General features: G+C 42.6%; 1 protein-coding gene across 2 annotated transcripts in view; it reads left to right on the forward strand.

Moving 5' to 3' along the window:
* Positions 1-22020, forward strand: part of PALLD (palladin, cytoskeletal associated protein) — a 473533-nt gene that overhangs the window by 238238 nt on the left and 213275 nt on the right. For both annotated transcript variants that reach the window (XM_068278815.1, XM_068278814.1), the window contains exons 8-9: positions 2674-2697; positions 19459-19578. In XM_068278815.1, coding sequence (XP_068134916.1) covers positions 2674-2697; positions 19459-19578 — 144 coding nt within the window. The remainder of the gene's footprint in view (positions 1-2673; positions 2698-19458; positions 19579-22020) is intronic.

Here is a 22020-nt window from a genome sequence, read left to right on the forward strand (position 1 = left end):
TTCGTCTTGACTCGCTGTGTAGTCACATGACGTGCTGTGTAGTCACAGCGGAAGAAGAGAAAGCCTCTACCGCTGGCTTTAAAAGAGCATTAGGCATGTATTTAATGGCAAACTGAGTGAAAACTGATTCCGTCAATCGTTGATCAGATCAGTTTTCACTTTCCATTTGGCAGTGTGCACAGAGCCATCCGGATCTGGTGAAGCGGAGACTGGATCCGCTCACGGGATCAGTTTGGCTCAAAATGCTAATGTGAACCGAGCCTAAACTCTGTAGACACATTTGGGAAAGTCAACCTATTATCCTTCAATTACTTTAGTCTACGGGAGCAAGTATGTAAAAGCAGCAACGTCTGTCTAAAGGTGGTCACACTCCATACAATAAAATTATCTGATTTTACGGCAATTTGATAAAAATGATCAGATTTTCCCCAAAAAAACAAAAGGTTTTTTTTGGAGGATCAGAATATACAAAAATGATGTTTAAAAACAATACATTGGAACTAGGTATTGATTCTCCCCAATCATGCCCGGAGGAGAACTCCCAGCAGCAGTTATTCAGTCATGCGGTGCCCGAAGAACGTCTTTGTGCACCAGACAGTGAAGCACACCCAGGGGACAACCTGCCATCTAGTTGGACAGCAGCGTCACCTGATGCAGAATTGGAAGCCAGCAAATGACTGCTTGCTGTAGTATGTGGATGGGTGGTGCCAGCACTGCTATTCTCTATACGGCCCGCGGATATTTAAAGATGCAGTGGGCCACATCTATTAGTTATACATTTTGTGTTTGGAGGCCAGTGAAAAAGCCTCAGGGGGCTGCATCCGGCCCGTGGGCCGTAGTTTGAGGACCACTGGATAAAGGTGTCCAGAGTGCTGGATTTTCCTGATCAATTTTTATGAAAATTTAATGGTATGTGGTACATTGTCAATGTATTAATATATACACCCAAGCAATTTTCTCAGTTTTCAATCATTGTTTTCATAATTGGGTAAAAATTGACCACGTGTGTGGTACATTGGTCAGATTTTTTAAATGTTACAATCAGTCAGAAAAATTGATTGCAATTCTTGAATTGAAAAGATATTTTAAAAATTGTATGGTGTTGATATGTGGCCACCTTAAAGGACAACTGTAACAAGAGGGAAATGGAGGCTGCCATATATTCCCTTTAAGCAATACCATTTACCTGGCTATTCTGCTGATCCTCTGCCTCTAATACTTTCAGCCATAGACCCTGAACAAGCATGCAGCAGATCAGGTGTGTATGACATTATTGTCAGATTTGACAGATTAGCTACATGCTTGTTTCAGGTGTGTGATTCAGACAATACTGCAGCCAAATAGATCAGCAGGGCTGCCAGGCAACTGTTATTGTTTAAAAGGGAACACATATGGCAGCCTCCCTGTTTCTCTCACTTCAGTTGTCCTTCAAGGTTTTTCACACAGGACAGATTCTGTGACAGATTCTATGAGGTGCCTATGAGGTATAGTAATGTACCTGCAGCACGGTGGCATAGTGGTTAGCGCTCTCGCTTTGCAGCACGGAGTCCCCAGTTTGAATCCCAGCCAGGTCAGCATCTTCAAGGAGTTTGTATGTTCTCCCTGTGTCTGCGTGGGTTTCCTCTGAGCACTCCGTGGGTTTCCTCCCGCATCCCAAAAACATACAGATAAGTTAATTGGCTTCCTCCTAAATTGGCCCTAGACTATGATACATACAGGTACACTACACAATACATATATAGACATATGACTATGGTAGGGATTAGATTGTGAGCCCCTCTGAGGAACAATATATACTCTGTACAGCGCTGCGTAATATGTCGGCGCTATATAAATACGTAAATAAATAAAGTAAATCTGCTTCATTACTGTTCTTTCAGAAGATCTCTGTTGTCAGCCTGATATTAGCATAGAAGAAGACTTTTTTTCTTTCTGTTTGATGGCCTGAAGTCACTAAAGAAGTCCATATATCTAGTGATTTGGGTGGCTGATCGACCAAGAGACAAATCTCTTTCTAGTCGAATCTGATCAGTGCCCATACAGTTATACTTTACCTGTACACCATCCATCCTTGTCCTCGTTGTACTTCCGCATTTGTGCCTCCACATGGTTGCCGCCATTATAGCACGTAGGGCGTGTGTGTGGAGGTACAATGAGGACACGGACAGATGGTGGATAGGTAAAGTATAACAGCATGGGCACCGAGGGGGGCGGGGGGGGGGGGGGTACGGCAGCCGGGGGTTTCTGTTGCAGTCAACCTTTGTGATTATCACCCGCCGTTACTGCCATGTACCCAAGCTAGCATATCAACCCGAGATTTCCCAGCATGTCCGATCGACATATGTGACCAGCTTCGGCCTGAAGATGGTTAAATTGTGGATTGTGCATGCTCTTGGCAGCACCAAGTCTACAGATGTATGGCCACCTTTAAATGACTTCACAAGCTCTGGATCCCTGACCAATGCCAGTAAAAAAGGGCATTTACTGTACTTGAGAACAATCAGAGCATCAATGAAAATCAACAGATTATGCATTTGCAAATGAATTGATACCCCCGCTCTCTATATATAGTTCATTTCAGAATAAAATATTTTCATTTGGTTTTATTTTTCATAATAAAAATGCTTTGACTATTAGTTACTTATAATATTTTTGTTTTGCTTCTTTGTACAGAACCACGATGTGCATCTGAACCTGGTAAGAAGTTAATAAATGTGTTTTAATAGTTTAATCTGCTTTAGTCAGATTTCCCAAAGTCTTCATAGAAGAACTTATGGTAACTGTACTCGGGCTGCCTTCATACGCAGATTCATTTACTTTGATTGAATCTGCAGTTGATTTATTCTTCTCGGCATACCTGATCAATTAACCTCCTACTGAATTCCATGACTTTACTGATTGTGAGGGTGATTGCGCCCAGCGGTAACTTTCTGTCAAGCGTTTGAGGATTGATGGATGCATTAGTCAAGTTTCTGCTGAAATCTGAGATCAAGAGGGACAAGGTGGTACATCAATCACTACTACCTGATTTCCAATCATAGCAGTCACGGATAGAGCCAATATCACATATGTGTTCGGTCAGCTTAACCACTTCAGCCTGTGGGTTGTTTTTACCTTGAACTAAACCTGAACTGAGAAAAATTATTTAAAATAAACACAGGATGTGCCTAAAAATGAATAAAACATACTTACCTCGCCGTCAGGTCCTCTCAGAAGCTCACCATTTTATTCTTTATTTTGTCAGAACTGAAATATATCAGTTGCTGTCAGTTATAACTGAAAGGACAACTGATGAGCAGGGTAATATCCATGTTTCCCTATGGCTCAAGTGGGCTATATTACAGTCTAAAAGTGTGTTGACCAGGAAGCTGTTAAGGGATAATGACCATCTTCAAAATGGAGGACAGAGACTTCCATTGATCACAGTGGACAAAAAGGACGCAGGAGAGGAGAAAGAGATTGATGAGTAGACTACACGGGAGGGTAAGTATGACGTGTGTATTTTCATTTTCAGTTCAGGTTTGCTTTAAGGACGGAAGCAATTTTCCTCTGTAGCGCTCTTCCCATTCATTTGCCAATACATTTATCACTACATATGACACCTAAATGATCTATATCTTTTTTTTTTTTCCCACAAATGCATTTTTAAAAAGTATGCTCCCATTGAAGTAAAAATCGCTGCAAAAGCACTATGATCATGGTCAGTGCAGTTTCTAGGCTAAAATGCACCCAGGGCGAGGGTGTAAAAATTGCGCGCCCCCCCCCCCGAAGCAAGGTATGGGTGCCCGCAGTATAGGTTAGCCAGGTCTAGTTTCACTTAGTATAGGTCCCCCCAGTATAGGTAGCCAAGAATAGGTACCCCAGTATAAGTAGCCAGGCATAGGTGAGCCAGTATAGTTGCCCCCGCTATAGGTTAGCCAGGTAGGTGCCTCCAGTATAGGTAGCCAGTATAGTTGGCCCCAGTATAGGTTAGATAGGCAGGCGCCCCCGGTATAAGTTAGATAGGTAGGTGCCCCAGTACAGGTTAGCTAGGTGGGTGCCTCTAATATAGGTAGACAGAATAGTTGCCCCCAGCATAGGTTAGATAGGTAGGTGCCCCCAGTATAGGTCATTTAGGTAGGTGTCTCCAATATAGGTAGCCAGTATAGTTGTCACCTGTATAGGCTAGCTAGGTAGGTAGGTGCCCCCAATACAGGTTAGATAAGTGCCCCCAGTATAGGTTAGATAAGTAGCTGCCCCCCCCCCCAGTATAGGTTAGATAGGTAGCTGCCCCCCAGTATAGGTTAGATAGGTAGCTGCCCCCCAGTGTAGGTTAGATAGGTAGCTGCCCCCCAGTGTAGGTTAGATTAGGTAGGTGCCCCCCAGTATAGGTTAGATAGGTAGTTGCCCCCCAGTGTAGGTTAGATTAGGTAAGTGCCCCCCAGTATAGGTTAGATTAGGTAGCTGCCCCCCAGCGTAGGTTAGATTAGGTAGGTGCCCCCCAGGATAGGTAGCTGCCCCCCAGTGTTGGTTAGATAGGTAGCTGCCCCCCAATGTAGGTTAGATTAGGTAGGTGCCCCCCAGTATAGGTTAGATAGGTAGCTGCACCCCAGTGTAGGTTAGATTAGGTAGCTGCCCCCCAGCGTAGGTTAGATTAGGTAGCTGCCCCCCCCTTCCAGTATAGGCTAGATTACAGGTGCCCCCCAGTATAGGTTAGATAGGTAGCTGCCCCCCAGCATAGGTTAGATTACGTAGGTGCCCCCCAGTATAGGTTAGATAGGTAGCTGCCCCCCAGTGTAGGTTAGATAGGTAGCTGCCCCCCAGTGTAGGTTAGATTAGGTAGGTGCCCCCCAGTATAGGTTAGATAGGTAGTTGCCCCACAGTGTAGGTTAGATTAGGTAAGTGCCCCCCAGTATAGGTTAGATTAGGTAGCTGCCCCCCAGCGTAGGTTAGATTAGGTAGGTGCCCCCCAGGATAGGTAGCTGCCCCCAGTGTTGGTTAGATAGGTAGCTGCCCCCCAATGTAGGTTAGATTAGGTAGGTGCCCCCCAGTATAGGTTAGATAGGTAGCTGCACCCCAGTGTAGGTTAGATTAGGTAGGTGCCCCCCAGGATAGGTTAGATAGGTAGCTGCCCCCCAGCGTAGGTTAGATTAGGTAGGTGCCCCCCAGGATAGGTTAGATAGGTAGCTGCCCCCCAGTGTAGGTTAGATTAGGTAGGTGCCCCCCAGCGTAGATTAGATTAGGTAGGTGCCCCCCAGGATAGGTTAGATAGGTAGCTGCACCCCAGTGTAGGTTAGATTAGGTAGGTGCCCCCCAGGATAGGTTAGATAGGTAGCTGCCCCCCAGCGTAGGTTAGATTAGGTAGGTGCCCCCCAGGATAGGTTAGATAGGTAGCTGCCCCCCAGTGTAGGTTAGATTAGGTAGGTGCCCCCCAGCGTAGATTAGATTAGGTAGGTGCCCCCCAGGATAGGTTAGATAGGTAGCTGCCCCCCAGCGTAGGTTAGATTAGGTAGGTGCCCCCCAGGATAGGTTAGATAGGTAGCTGCCCCCAGCGTAGGTTAGATTAGGTAGGTGCCCCCCAGGATAGGTTAGATAGGTAGCTGCCCCCCAGCGTAGGTTAGATTAGGTAGGTGCCCCCCAGGATAGGTTAGATAGGTAGCTGTCCCCCATAATGGAGGGGGGAAGCACAGTAGCCGCGGGGAGGGCAACCCTCCCTCTCCCGGGCCGCCCTCCGTGCTCCCCCCTCAGATGTATAGTGAGCAGCAGCAGCCAGGGAGGGAGCGCTGTATACAACATACCTCCCTGGCTCCAAGCGCTGCTCTCTCGTCGCCGGTCTTCTCCCATCTGCCTACACGCGTATACATACGCTGCTTCCGGCTAAACAGGAAGCAGCGTGTGTATAAGCGTGCATGCAGAGAGAAGACCGGCGGCGAGAGAGCAGCGCTTGGAGCCAGGGAGGTATGTTGTATACAGCGCTCCCTCCCTGGCTGCTGCTGCTCACTATACATCTGAGGGGGGAGCACGGAGGGTGGCCCGGGAGAGGGAGGGAGAGGTCGGGTTGCCCTCCCCGCGGCTACGGTGCTTCCCCCCCCTCCATTACAGCGCCCCCCTCCCAACAGCGCCCCGGGCGGTGGCACGCCCCGCACGGGGCTAGAAACGGGCATGATCATGGTGATTTTGCTGCGCTCGGCAGTGTGTCTCAGGCCTAGCGGTGTGCTGAGCCAGAAGCTGTTATGGAGTAATCTCCATTTTTAAATGCCTCAAACTGTAATATTGTCCACTTGAGTCATAGGGAAACATGGATAATACCTTGCACGTCAGTTGTCCTTTCATGACTGACAGCAACTAATATAGAGGAAAAGGGCCTTAATGCTTTCAGTTCTGACAAGATCTTGTCAGAACTGAAAGGAATCATTGTTAGAAGAAGATGGTAAGCTTCTGAAAGGAACTGATGGTGAGGTAAGTATGTAATATTAATTTACAGTTACATCATGTATATATTGTAAATAATCATACTCAAGTTCAATTCAAAACTCCCCAACAGACTAGAACTGCTGATGGACACCCCTCCCCCAGCCCACAATTCAATACCGTATATTCTGCGTATAAGACGACTGGGCGTATAAGACGACCCCCAAATTTTCCAGATAAAATAGAGAGTTTGGGATATACTTGCCGTTTAAGACTACTCCTCTTCCAACACACCAAATAGAAATTAAAAAATCATCATATGTGGTGCAATGTATGAACAGAAACTGGTGCTGTACTGTATGTGGCACCCAGTATATAACCGTATATAGGCGACTGATATATATATCACATTTTATTAAGAAGCAATAATGAACATCTTGATACAAACCTATGTTGTTAAACAGAAGCAAATGTATAGTGCAAGGAAACATACATATAACATTAATAGGGAAGTTAAAATGGTGTCTAATTTTATTATTATTACCGTATATTCCGGCGTATAAGACGACCAACTTTGTGAGTTAAAATATAGAGTTTGGGATATACTCGCCATATAAGACTACCCCTCTTCCAACACACACCAAATAAAAAATAAATCATATACTGGTGCTGTGTTTGAACAAATACTGGTGCTGTATTGTATGTGGTACCCAGTATATAACAGTATACAGGTGGTTGACTGGTTAAATTGGTCAACTCTTCCTCTCCATAAGCGGACTGGTCAGCTCTCCTTGTCTCCCTGTCTATCAGAGAGGTATGGAAGAATAGATAGTGCTGTGCCCATAAAACACGCCTCTTTCACCCTTCTGGCCCACCCATGTATCCTATTTACCTCCTTCTCTGCCTCTCAGATCTCGCACATGCGTGCCTGCACCGCTTCACTACAGTCCTCAGCAGCGAGATCTGAGAAGCTGTAACAGGATAGGGCGGGCCAGATGGGTGGAAGAGGCGTGTTTTATAGGCTCAGCGTAATCTCTTTCTTCCATACCCTGCGCGTCCCAGACCTTGCTGCGTGAGTGGTGAGCATCATCAGCATGTCGCGTGTGCGCATTGTGCATCATCATCATGTGTCACGCAGCATCAAAGACACTCGGCATATAAGACAACCCCCGACTTTTCAGAAGATTTTCAAGGGCTAAAAAGGTGTCTTATATGCCAGAATATACAGTGTTATTGAATTATAAAGTGCCAACATATTCTGTGTAATAAAGAGATATCTTGCAAATAACACTTAAGACCAAGAACAGTAAGATAAATGAAATATTAGGCTTTTTTTTTAGCATGTACTCGTAGTGGTCACATTTTTCCTTATGATTTTGATTGCTGGGTTGGACAGTACTGGGGGAGGGACATTTTCTTGTTTTACAGGGAATGGAATGGAGAGAGTGAAATGTTTGTTACCTCAGACAAACTTTGCTTGTTGTTCTGTTCGTATTTGGCAGTTTTTCAGTTTAGTTGTGTTCCAATTTGCTCAGTAATTGTTAGCTTGGAAATTGAAAGTTATTTTAAAAATGCATTGGATGAAAGAACCATGAAACTGGCAGCAAACAAGTGCAACATTAGCAGAAAATCAAATGTGTTGTAACTATTTATAAGACAGGGAATGTATCGGAGATAGGGGGAATGTATGGGAGGGAGGGGCAATATACGGGAGATAGGGCCAATGTCTGCTTCCTCAGACAGATATGTACTAGATAAGAATTACTTCCACTCTTTATCTGTACCTCTAATTAGTTATCAACCTGAGTTGCCCTATAATCTGACTTCCATGAGTTACCTTATAATCTGACTTCCCCAACTGCACAGAAATGTTATTTCCAACCCTATTATGAGAAAATAGAAAAACAGGATCCCAGGCTAGTTTCAAGTTGGATTGGGACTGTACATAGTGACATGTTTATCTCAGCATGTCACTTAAAGGACCACTATCGTGAAAAAAGTAGGCAGTTAAAATCTGACAGAACCGACCAGTCCGTCTCCTCATGGGGGGGGGGGAATTCTCAGAGTTTTCTTCTTTTTCAACAGCATTTCCTGAACAGCAGTTGCAAACTGACAAAATAGCGTGCACGTGAGTAGGAAGGCTGGCTGGTATCTTACTGTTTTGGCAGTTAAACTGCTGTTCAGGAAATTTTGTTGAACACAAAGAAAACCCTGAGACTCCCTCATTAGGAGATGGACTGGCCCAAAATTTGTTGGTTCTGTCAGATTTTAACTGCCTACTTTTCGCGATAGTGGTCCTTTAAGAAATCCTTTAGGGGCCATTTCCATTAAGGCCGAATTCAGCCCGTATCTGCGCTGAATCGGTTGCGCTTCCCTGCAGGCGAGTCGAGCGGGGAAATGCTGCCTATACTTTGTGTTGTTTGACGTCCGAATCGCACAGTGGTTGACATGCTTCAGATTTCTGCATGGCACAGCTAAGTGATCTGGATGCATGCTCACATCACTTCAAGTGGTGCCGGCGTGCATCTTGCGAAGGCATGCTGGCTAGTGGAAACTTACCCTTAAAGGACAACTGAAGTGAGAAGAATATGGAGGCTGCCATATTTATTTCCTCTTAAACAATACCAGTTGCCTGGCAGTCCTGCTGATTTATTTGGCTGCAGTAGTGTTTGAATCACACCAGAAACAAGCATGCAGCCAAACCTGTCAGATCTGACAGTAATGGCAGAAACACATGGGGCTTGAGTCACAAAACGGTGCTAACTGTTAGCATGGCTTTGCACGCATTGTAGCGCGGAAAACCGGGTTTTGCGCGCAACAATTCGCGTTCGTACGTTACCGCAAATTTTTCACGCGTTAAGGTTCGCGCGTTAATGCGAATTTATTGTGAGAACGTGAGCGTTAATGTGCGAAAAATTTGTGTTTGCGCGCGAAAACCGTTATCACGCGAAATTTCGTGCGAATCACTTTTCACAGCGTGCTAACAGTTAGCACCGTTTTGTGAATCAAGCCCATGATCTGCTGCATGCTTGTTCAGGGTCTATGGCTAAACATATCAGAGGCAGAGGATCAGCAGGACTGCCAGGCAACTGATATTGCTTAAAAGGAAATACATATGGCAGCCTCCATAGCCCTTTTGTGACAGTTGCCCTTTAACTACAGCACTATAAACATATCTCTCAGCTTGTGATGTCTGTGCCTATAATCCTGTGCTTTTATATAATCATTAAACTCTCAGCTGAGATCTCTTGATTTTATTTTTACAGTAAACATGGTTTAGAATGCTTATTGTGTTCTCCATAAACACTGGTTTGGGGAGATGTATTATGCAGTTGCACATGATCAGAGGTTACAAGATATTTGCTTTGTTTATGTACTGTTGGTGGCACATGGTACAGTATTGTAGTGGCTGAATAGAGTACTGGTAAAGGGCACTGCCTTTGACATGGGAGACTAGGGTTCGAATCCTGGCTAGGGTCAGTACCTATTCAGTAAGGAGTTCAAGGCAAGACTCCCTAACACTGCAGGGTGGCCTCCTGAGCGCATCCCAGTGGCTGCAGCTCTTGAGCGCTTTGAGTTCGACAGGAGAAAAGCGCTATATAAATGTTCGGATTATTATTGTATCCAGTATTATGTGATATGTGTAAGCTGAAACTTGATGACTTGCCAATATTATCTGGTTAGAAAATCACCTGGACAGACCTGTATGTTGAATAATCAATTAGCCACACTTGGGATGCTAAAGATACGAATCAGCCAATCAGATGGAAGCCTTGTAGTTTGGCAACATTCTTCTATATGAATATTTACCCTTCATGCTACTGGACACCGTACACTTACATATGAAATGGCTGATCATATTAACATTGGTCTGCCTTGCCAAAATATAAATGACTGAAATAACAATACGTATTGAAAGCCTGCCACAATTGTTCAGTCTGTCACATTTCTAAGATTAGAAATGTCAGCGTGTATAAGTACATGTCAAATTCTTTGGGCCTAATTTACCCACATATGTTCAAATATATCCCAGCATCTTCTCTGAGGATTTCATGAGATCTGACAAACCAGGACAGAATTAATGGTGTGGTTAGGACGTCCCACTCCCACCCAAGTCATATCAGATTTGATTATTAGTTCCACAGTACTAGCTCCATTCAGTTATTACAGTTCATGCTTGTCCTGTGTTGAGAGGCAGATAGTGTAATTAAACCAAATATGTAACAGATTAAAAAGAAAAAAGTCACAGGGTCCGGATTCTGAAGAGCCTTCCCAGTACTCTCTGTATCCCGATTCCACCGCTGCCCGTCATTCAAATATTTCATCTTCAGGAAAATTTTGGGAGGCCTTGTGTCTGTGAGTGCTTCCTAAGATGGGCAGCTCCGTGCTGGGCATGCGTGAGCGCTCTCGAGACCCTAGTGCTCCTGAAGGTCCCCAAAGGCGTATTTGCGCAGTTGGTTGAATACATGGAATGGGGGCAACAGTGCTGGAGCAAGCAGACCGGGAGAGAACAGTGAAGGCTACAGGATCCACAGCATTCCTTCTCCATAGGTCAGTATATAATAATAATTAAAAAAAAATCACTGAAGAATCATTTTAATTCTGCCATGTTCTCTATAGAACACTGTGGAAAAATGTCAGAACTGTATAAATACACAAAAATATCTACAGCATTTTTTTTTGTTTTGTTTAAATTTCACCACTTCACTTATAGCTTTGTACCTATTGATTCAGCAATAACTTTATCACTACTTACAATATCTTTAGATAGTTTCTGAAAAGAGTCTGCGACACCTCAACCAAATAGCCGTGTGTGCTAGGGATCAAAACAAGAGCAACTATATGGTAGAAAAAGAAAACCTTTAAAGAATAGATCTCCCACAGCAAATTTTGGAAACGTATATCAATATTGTGATTATTATTATTATTATTATTATAATACCTAATGTTGAATAAAGATTCTTGTTATATTTTTCCAAAATTTGCTGTGGGAGGTGCTATTCTTTAAAGGGTTTTTTTTTATACCATATAATTACTTACAATACCTTTATGATACCTAAGCGATATACAGTATATAATATACAGTACAGTATAAAATATGCATGAAGATCTCTGGATCCCTTAATAAATCAGACCAATTGTGTTAATTAAAAGTACATTAGCTTGTATAAAAGGATAATTTAAAGCTGCTAAAGCCTTTGTTCAGCCTCCCATTTTTTTTGAACACATATAAAATTACAGTAATTAGCAATGGATTAAGCTAGTACATTGCACTTTGATTGGCCCAATAGGCTGCCTGTCAAGTTTCCTGTCAAGTGACAGGCAGCCTATTGGACCAATCAAGGTGCGGGGATAATGTCCTTTAAAGTGATCGGACCCGTAGGGGCTCAGGGCAGGATGAGTGGAGCTTTCGTCATTGCCAATTAGCAGGCATAAGTTTGTAGCGCTCGCTATGCTACGCTAACTCTGATAAGGCATGCTAACTCTGATAAGGCACGTTAATGCTGATGAGGCAAGCTAAGCATGCAGTAAGGGGAGCTATAGTGATAGTGAATCAACCCCAAAGATAGTGTCTATGCCAGCGTTGCTGACAATTTGCAGATTTTCAATAGATTTCATGCGGAGCAGTTAATGGTAGCGTGGCCAAAAATGGGTGCCCGCTACATAACGGGTGTTCTCGCCCACTAGTAGCTGCAGTTCCCATAGTCCGCTATCTAGTGGACGCTTATTTTTGGCCGCGGGGGGTTATTAGTTGTTGGGGATGGGGTGGGGGGTGGGGTTAGTAGTTGCCGTGGGGGGAGGGTTATTAGTTGCCTGGGGGAGGGTTATTAGTTGCCCATGGGGAGGGTTATTAGTTGCCTGAGGGGGGAGGGTTCTGTGTGAGTAAGGAGAGGTTAGGTCATAGTGAAATATCAGCAAATATTACCAATATTTCACTATATCAATCACGTTGTAAAATATCTGTAAATTTGTAGATACTCTACTAACACAATAAAATGCTCATTTACCTGATCCAGCCCCAACCAAATCGAACGATAAACGGTAAAAGAGCATTTTATTTCAAATGTACCTATTTTATGATAGAATGAATCAGGTGGGTGCCTAATTCATTATTTGCAACTACATCTCAACCTTTGACAACTAATTTTGGCATTTTTCTAAGTGTTTAAAAAACTAATTTTGTTTATAACCGCCATTATAACTTCAGCCATCAGCTTTCATTTTCTGCTATTAGGTTTTTTGTTTTTCCCCAGACATACTGAGTATAATAGAATGTGATGGAAGAAGGTCTGTACAGCACAGCATAGTTCTGTTTTTCTTTCCATTCGTGAATGTGAATGATAGATTAGGCCTTGTCATGGGCCCGAGGTCAGATTTCGATAGATGTGGTACATACAATGACTCTTATATGTATTGCTGAAAAACATAAACATTCTTCAGCCACTGCTCATCGTAGGCACCCATGTGTCATAAACCGAGGTAGAATATGTTCCCATTGAACCGTGCTCATTCATAAACTCAGGTTAATATTACCTCAGGGACACATTTACTTGTGAAAATGACGTGTGACAGCTTGCTGTGCCGTCTACAGCACCGTCCCTACATGCCCTGCTCTCTCACACAGCCTCAGGATCCCAGGAACAGCAGCCTTTCCTTCCTACTGTCTGGCTAATGCGTTCTCCACTCGTGCTGTCTAGACGAAAATCGTAGACAGTTTTGTGACTTAATAAACAGTCCAGTTGTTTAAGGCTAACATCTCGGTTTGTCAAATTACCTGATCTGTTCTCTTTTATGTTCTTTTTGACACAATGCTGATTGAACCTTTGAAAGACACAGTTGCTGAGGGGGGAAAAAATGAATCATTGGCCAGCTGTTGCTGCTTTCACCCATTACTCAGCTGTCTAGAAGTGGAGCCTATCAGATTTCTGCAGCGTATTGTCTTTTTTTTTGTGTGTGTGACATGCACAAAGAAAAGTGGTTTTATTAGATAAAAAGGAAGAAACTTTATTATAATGTCTAAACCATACACGCCACAGTCTGTGTTATGGTGTGCTCACTTGTGAAGCTTTCCCCACCGATTTCAGCAAACAAAAGATTTCATTGAGAGTAATAAAATATTAATTTGACTGTGGTCCCACATGATCTTGAGGCTCAAACAATGCTTGTCAGACTTGCTAGGTGAATAATACAATCCAGAGTGCAAAATTGCATCTAACATGTGAAATTGTTGTTGTCTTTCAGTAATTAATAAAGCTTGTTTTCTATATTACATTTACAAACGGCCTCCCACCCTTTCTCTTCCCTTCCTTCCATGTTCGGTCTCCATAGATCCAGTCAGGTATCACTTAACTTAGGCCTTGATATTACTTGGGCTGATTTCCTGCGGTTTCCTGCATATGAATTCTGAAGGGGAATGATGGCTTATTGAAATCAATATGCTGTTTCCGATTTGTGTGCGGTAAATAAAAAGTAGTGCCTGCAGCTTTTTTTTCAGATAGAAGCATCTAAGCCCCCTTCTTTCTGTTAACTTGATTGTAGGGCAGCCTGCTGTGGCGTAACTACAATCCATGGGGCCCCCCTGCAAAACTTTGATGGGGCTCCCACAGAATGCTCCCTTGCCTCCCCTTGGTGCCCCTTATGGCCTTGCGGCTCACCTCACAAGGGTCATAAAACAAGTGTGGCCATCATGATCTTCACACCCATAACAAGTGTAGCCACAAAAACACCTGATCTGAAGTGTAGTCTCCTGTATTGGGTTGGGGGGGCCCCCTGTGATCGCGGGTAATGCTCCCTTCTAGTTACGCTCCTAGTAGCTTGCTACTAAGCACACTATATCCACACCTAAGTGGTATCCCACCGACACTGCCGCTCCACTAGAGAGCTCCACTGCTACCTGCCGCTCCACAGTTTGGTTAATACTTTCCAGTAGAAAGAGTTCACTTTTTCTCTAAAGAGAATCTGAAGCCAAAATGGATTAAAAAAAATTACATAGCTCTGTAGATCTAATTAGTGCAAATAGATTGAGCTCTTTACCACCGCTCTGCTGCCTCGCAAAACTGAAAAAATGCACCTCTATTTCCAAATAAAATATTGACGCCATATTTTGTGATAGGGACATAATTTAAATGGTGTAATAACCGGGACAAATGGGCAAATAAAATACTATTAATACTATACCCTTACTAATATTATTTTATAACTATAGTGGCTGAAAACTGAGAAATAATGCATTTTTTCAATTTTTTTCTTAATTTTCCTGTTAAAATGCTTTTAAAATAAAATAATTCTTAGTATAATGTACTACCCAAACAAAGCCTTATTGATGATGGAAAAAAACAAGATATAGATTGTTTCGTTGTGATAAGCAGTGATAAAGTTATTGGTGAATGAGTGGGAGATTAAAGTTGCTCGGATGCATAAGGTCAAACAACACTGAAGGCTTAAGTGGTTAAAGGGAAGGACCGAGCTCCATAAAAATAAAAAATCCACTTACCTCGTACTTCCTCCAGCCCCCTGTATCCGTTCGGTGCCCTCGCCGCAGCTCTGGTGGCTCCCGGTCCCCTCCTCGCCAGGTTTGGCAGCCGGGTCGGATTTCTCCTGCACTCCTGCATGCGGAGTGCAGAGGACCGCTGGCAGGGGCTGGAGGAAGCCCCAGGTAAGTGGATTGTTTATTTTTTAGCGTGCTCGGATGTGTCCTTTAAAAAGATTACATTTTTCTCCCAGGAGAAAACTTAGGAGAAAAAGTGAATTGAGTCAGGCCTACAATATTTAAAAACCTGTAGCAACTATACTGAAGTCCTCTTTCTGACATATTCTGATCACAAACCTGAAAAAGGCGAGATCTGATTGGTTGTAATATTTTAGACTAGACTCTTTTACTTTTTGCATTTATTAAATTAACACAGACAGCCCAAATCATTCCTGCCACCATAATGTAATGAATGCATGAGAATCCGTCTGTTTTCTTAGAATTTGGATACCATGGTTGTCTGCTTCCTCTCCTGTACAAATTGAACTTTTACTGGATAATGAACAGTGGAAAAAATGGATTTTGCATGCGGGTTAATAAGAAGGACATGTACAGATAATTTAAGTAAAATAATTTAAATTTATAGGGCTGTTTTAGAACTCAGTCTGTATGCCAGGAACATAAATATGAAGCCAGAAAAAAAAGTGAATTTGTCAGCACAATCTAAAATAGAGGGAAATTATTAATGGCAAATACAGCTGCTGGGGTAGAAGCATGTTTTTTTTTTATTTTTTTATTCTTTCTTAAGAAATAAGAATACTTTTAAAGGATGTAAAGAGGATTCTTAATCTAGCCAGGTACCTTTATATTATGAGTATTAGCTCTCTGGATTTCTATCCTGCTAAGGCAACAGCTGTTTACACGATATACAAAAGTCGGTGGAACCATCTGATGAACGACAGATTTTGCTGTATTGACAATGTTGACAATCGCAGAAAGTGTTAACCAACGTCAAATACAAGCAACCGATATCGGGCATTTTGCTCGATCTATCTAGTGCAGTGTTTCTCAACATTTTATTGGTATGTACCCCTTTTAAAACCCAGTAATCACCAAGTACCCCCTAGCATAGTAAAAATCACCACAAGTACCCCTTGACAAATATATATTTGATTGTAGTACATGATAATTGGTTCTAAACAATTTCCAAGCATTTACTATTGCTTTTAACTAGCTAGAATGTTAACTTGGTGTTTTTTAAATAAGATGTATAATTTTCTAAATCTCTAAATTTGTTATTCTTGGTTAAGTATATCAAGCCCGAGTACCCCCTGGACCCATCAGAAGTACCCCCTGGGGTACGCGTACCACACGTTGAGAACCTAGGATCTAGTGGATTAACTTAGACGATGCAGATATCGTGCAATCGGCAACATGTGTAGACTGTCGTTTAAACAACATTGTTCTACAGAATATGCTCATGTCATGCGTAATGTCGCTTCTACATGCAGTATTTTAATGGGCTGGTCGTTTGCTATATTGTTGTAAGTAAAGACTTGTCACTTGTCTTTGTCGCTGGTAAAGCCGAGCTGGTTTCTGATAAAGCTTTGTATCTCTGACCTTACCAGTAAGCTTAATTAACAGATATCAGCAGCTGCCACAGAGTCATTGCAGGATGAAAGCACTGTGCTATTAATAAAGCTGGTTAAGGACATAAGATTATCATCATCTGGCTAGATAGTGCTTCCACATTCAGCTATGCTTCTTTGTCTTTGGCCACGTTACATCATAGCAACCTTGGCTATGGAAACTGAGCATTCAAATAAATGACCTATGGTGAAAACCGTACCCCATATTGATAAGTACCTTCAGGCTACTTTCACACATGGTACGGGCTGATTTTCCTGCCGCATGAGAGCTTGCCGAAGGAAAATCGCACCACATAATTTCGTATTTTATAAACCCTGCAGTAGTCTGTGAAGACAGGGTAATCTGGCTAGCTATGATCAACCCGCCCCTGCTCAGTGAAGAGCCCCTGCTGGACAGAATGTACATCACTGGATTTTCATCCATCTGCGCATGCGCTGCACTATTAATGCAACTATACAAAGATTGTTGTCGTGGCATTGATTATAATCAGGGCCAGATTTGTACTCTTTACTGCCCAAGGCCACTGTTACCAGCCGCCCTCCTTCAGTATAGGTAGCGAGATGACCCTCCCTCTTCCCTCCAGTATAAGTAGCCTAATGACTCCTCCAGCATAGGTAGCCAGATGACCCCTCCCCCCCTTTCCCTCCTGTATAGGTAGCCAGATGACCCCTCCCCCCCTTTCCCTCCTGTATAGGTAGCCAGATGATCCCTCCCCCCCCCTTTTCCCTCTAGTATAGGTAGCCAGATGACTCCCTTAATCCCACCTTCTTCCCACCCCCCTTTCAGTAAAGGTAGCCAGCTTGCCTTCACACCACAGCAGCCCTCCGTGTCATTCCTTTCTCTGCTAGTCTCCAGTGCAGAAGCTTCCTTTTCCATTCCGTCTCCAATGCTGCCCAAGTCAATAGCCGCTGGCAACTATGCAAATGTGAACAGAGAGCAAGGTGGCCACTGCATTGCAGCATTTGCAAGTTTGCAAATGCTGCACCAGTTTAGCCTGCTGCTTTGGTGCCCTTGCTGCTGTGGTGCCCTAGGCCATGGCCTAAATCCGGCCCTGATTATAATGCAATTGTGCGCTGAGCAGTACCACTTGGTGATGCACTGCAGAGTCTGGGTTGCCTCTACATCATCGTGGCCTGACGGCATGTAATAGTGTGCACAGTGCCTCAGAGATAGAGGGTGCAAATGAGAAGATTTTAACTTTACCATTAAATGTCAAGTCTTTCTGCAGTCGCTCTGTCTTCCAAGCCTCAGTATTGATGCTTTAATTTGTTGGCTTCCTTTAGTAGCCTGTAAGGAGGTTGATTGGCTAAATTCTGTTTACTTTATCTTGATTATTCAAATTGCTTATTTTTTACAATATTAATTTATTATTATTATGCCGATGTTTGCCCATTGCTAAATTTTACCTCACCCGGATTTACTTGCTCAAATGTAGGTGGCCATACACTTATCCATTTCTCCTGTCGATATATGGGCAATTCGATCGACTGATTGAATCAGCTAGAAATTGATGCAGCAGACGGGCAGATCGAGCAACCAATCAATTAGTGGCTGCAATCTGTTGAATAGCTCGTTCAGTTCAGATGTAGAATATAGGTCAATCTGTGACAGATTGACTGCCCGTAGAGCTGCATTGGATCGAACAGGCATCTGACAGGAATCTATCGGATGATCAATCGGATGGTGGAAAACTTTAAGTGTATGGTCACCTTTTATCAGTAGTGCTAGCATCTTTACTGCTGGCAAGTTGCATCACTGTGGGATTCTTTTCCCCATCTGTGTAGAAAGCAGTTATGTTAGTTGATTTCCCAAAGTGCTCTGGGGCAGAAGGCTGTGTGACCTCAAGCCTAGGCAAAACATCACTAGGAGGGCGGAGCTATATACCAACACACAGCAATATATAGTGTTTCTAATTCTGAGACCAGGATATTTAACATAAAAATGGGTATCTTGAACAATGTTTTCATGTTTTACTATGAGTTGTTACAGGTTCTATTTTAGAATTAACACACTCCTAATTGCTGAGTGATTATCTCTTTATGACCAGTAGTACAGCTATAGTAGAATCTCATATTGAAAAGGATCTGCTGAGCTGCAATGCAAGCCAAAATTAGTTATGTATCCTTTCAGCAATATATGTAGTAGCTAGTGATGGTCATGTCTAGGTGGACTCATGGAGAAGCATGTGATTTGTTTGATCAGCTGATAGATTTGCAACGCTCTGATTTCCTGCATTAGCACATGATCATGACTAGTAAATTAGAGACTTGCATATCTATCACCTGACCAAACTTATCGCATGCTTCTCCATGAATTCTCCTAGACATGACCATCACTATTGGTGAGAGACAACTTATCTCTCACTGGGAACACACACTTTACTGTCAGCTTATACTTCTCTGGGTCACATGACTTGTCTAAAGGGAAGTAATGGCATAGTCCCCTATTTAGGTTTGCTAACAGTGAAAACGCTGGCAGAGTGAACAGGGGTCTTAGAAGGAGCCTTGCCCTGTGGTTTTTCTCTACAAATTTATATTTACCATAATCTATAAGCCCTCATTCACACTTATGAATGAGTTATTGATGAGCAGATCATGCGAAGTCTACAGTAGGGAACATGTAGTTACAGCCACCCCAGAGGCTTGATAAAGTTAGTCTCCCATGCTTCTGCCTATTAAGGAATGTTACATGGTAGAAATAGGACTAGTATCCAGAATTGCAAGGACTATTTGCATATACCCCTCTTCTCTAGCAGGATTTGTAAAAACTCAGGCACTCCAATTGCTAATGCTCAGATTTTGGAACTTTTTTCAGTAATGCCTTTGGTCAAGTGGTTATCCTCTTACTTTTTTGCACTCATGTATTGTGTTTCATTTTGAGCTGCATGTAAGATATTTGAGCAGTGAAAACAACATATAAAATTAATATGTGCTTCCTGTTTTCTCCAGAGGAGATCTGCACACTGGTGATTGCCGAGACCTTTCCAGAAGATGCAGGAACATTCACTTGCACAGCAAGAAATGACTATGGATCAGTGACCTGTAGTGCAAAGCTCACAGTGCTTTCTGGTATGTCATTGGTGTGATGTCTGCTGCGGCTTCCTAACACTAACTGTCTGTTTTATTTGTGTTAATGCTTCATCCATCAAGGAGTCATTCATCAAGATCTCTGTTGCAAAGCCAAATTGTGTATGTCAAATACACAGAGCAAATGAGGTGGAACAGAAGACACTGATAATTATGTCTTTCCATAGCTATTATAGGTGGAGAAGTGAAAGGACTACAAGACAAATGGAGGATGAGCACACTAAAAAAGTTTTTATAACCTTTAAGGGAAATTTGTAGCTTTTAATGCTGTTAAACAGAAGTTTGGAGTTTCAACTATGGATGTATATTTATTACCAAAAGCAGTAGAAGGACCTCGATTATTATTCCAATTGACACTCATTGTCAGGAACCCGCCCGTGGCACGCCTGCGTATACGGTTCCCGACTGCGGGTTTGACCAGATCAAGCGGGGGACAGCCTTATTCAAGCCACAAACAAGGCTGTGACCCCTAAAAAGCTTCTTACTGCCACCACTAGCGGTTTCTAGACACCTCAACTCAGCTGTCGAGTGCTCAACACGCAATCTGCGTTTTCGTATTCGGGTCAGCTTTGCGCTTAGGCCGAATACGGGAACGCCACGCACCCACACACGCAGTACAGTTGTACAGTAACACAGCACAATCAGGCACTGACTTGTAATGCAAGTTACACTGTCGTGCAGCAAAACCACTAACAGTCGTTCCAAACTATACTGTTAGCCACTCCCACTTTGCTGTCGAGCGCAGAAGTGCCCCATACACACAATGCAATTACAATTTCATATGGTAGTGTTGCTCAAGCATACAATTAGGCATGGACTTATACACAGCTACAATGCAGTCTCCTCTAGGCTATGAGTGTTAGTTTAGTACAGCAGAAGTCAAGCTTATTAAATAATAATTTAATATCCCAGGAAAAAAGTGGAACAATGCAGAACAGAATATATACAAAAGATTACAAAAAACAAAATAAAAAAAGTTACAAAATGAAGAGTTTACAAAGATACACACAAAGCGATTTTCTTACCAAAATAACAGGGATCAAGATAGACAAATCTTGGACTTGGGTTCTGTGGACGGACACCATTCTGATTGGATCAGGAGCCAACTTAGCTTAGACCGGGAGTCCGGCTCCAGCTACCATCAGGAGTAGACTGATTTTAGGTATCTGTCCCCTGCTTTTTATAATGGAATATTTGCCTTGAGGCTGTAAGCCTGTTTGGACGGGGGGAACTAGATTTAATTACATCCTCAGATATAATTTTATTCCCAGAGATCTATCATCCACATGTGAAAAGTGTATTATAGCACACACCCAACAAAAGACTTCCTTAACATCCAATTTCCCCAGGTTAAAGTGTATTTTAGTACATACATGAAACGACTTCCCTAACATTCAATTTCCCCAGGTTAAAGTGTATTTTAGCACATACATGAAAAGACTTCCCTAGTCCAAGTTACAGGTGACAAACACATTGTTGACAGTATTGGCCTGAATAGCCATCTCCTAATTAGAGGCTAGGTAGACAGTCCCTAATTGCAGAGATTTCCCATCTTCCAGTTAGGAGCAGACAATGGACATTGAATGCAGGGTCAATTTACATGATATAACGAACTCCATGCCTTCAAAGCCAGACTGGCTAGCAGACAATCCCATATGATACCGTAGTGCACAGCAGAGATAAAAATGGGAAAATGAAAATATATTACTGTATTATCCTTATCATAACTAGCTGCTATATTCCTGACACTCATGACAATCTATTTTTGTATTTTTGAATAGACTAGGGAGGGGCTGAAGTCATGAATTTGTTGCTAGATGAGTGGGTTAGACTATCTCCAGAAAGCAAGTCTGAGGGTGTTCCCATCATACAAAAGTCAGTATCTACCAAAGGAAGTCCAAGGAAGGACTGTCGGTGAACCATAGGGTCATGGGTACCCCAAAGCTCATTGGAGTGTGTGGGAAGTGAAGGATATCTTATCTGGCCTGATTTTACAGAAGAGCTACTGTACCACATATTTCTGGATATGAGAGGAAAGTTTAAACATTACAAACATGACATCACAACTTGCTGATTTATTTGTGCTTTAATAATATCAAATATTTTACACTGCAGTTAAGTTTTTTTTTTTTTTTAATATTTAAAAACTAAAAGAGAATTTAAGATTTCCACCATAGCTCTGAAACTTGCACATGTAACTGTAAAAGTAATGTCTGGTACACACCATGCAATTTCCTGTCAGATAGATAGGTTGAATCAATTATTTTTGACAGGCCTGATCTGATTGATTTTGTATAGAAGTGATCGGAAAATCGATCAGCGATATGATTGGACCCGTCGAAAATAATTCATTCAACATGTCTATCTGGCGTGAAATTGCATGGTGAGTACCAGGTATAAAACAGGATATAAATAACTATGTAA

This window comes from Hyperolius riggenbachi, chromosome 1 (assembly GCF_040937935.1).
Source record: "Hyperolius riggenbachi isolate aHypRig1 chromosome 1, aHypRig1.pri, whole genome shotgun sequence".
Classification (NCBI taxonomy): Eukaryota; Metazoa; Chordata; class Amphibia; order Anura; family Hyperoliidae; genus Hyperolius; species Hyperolius riggenbachi.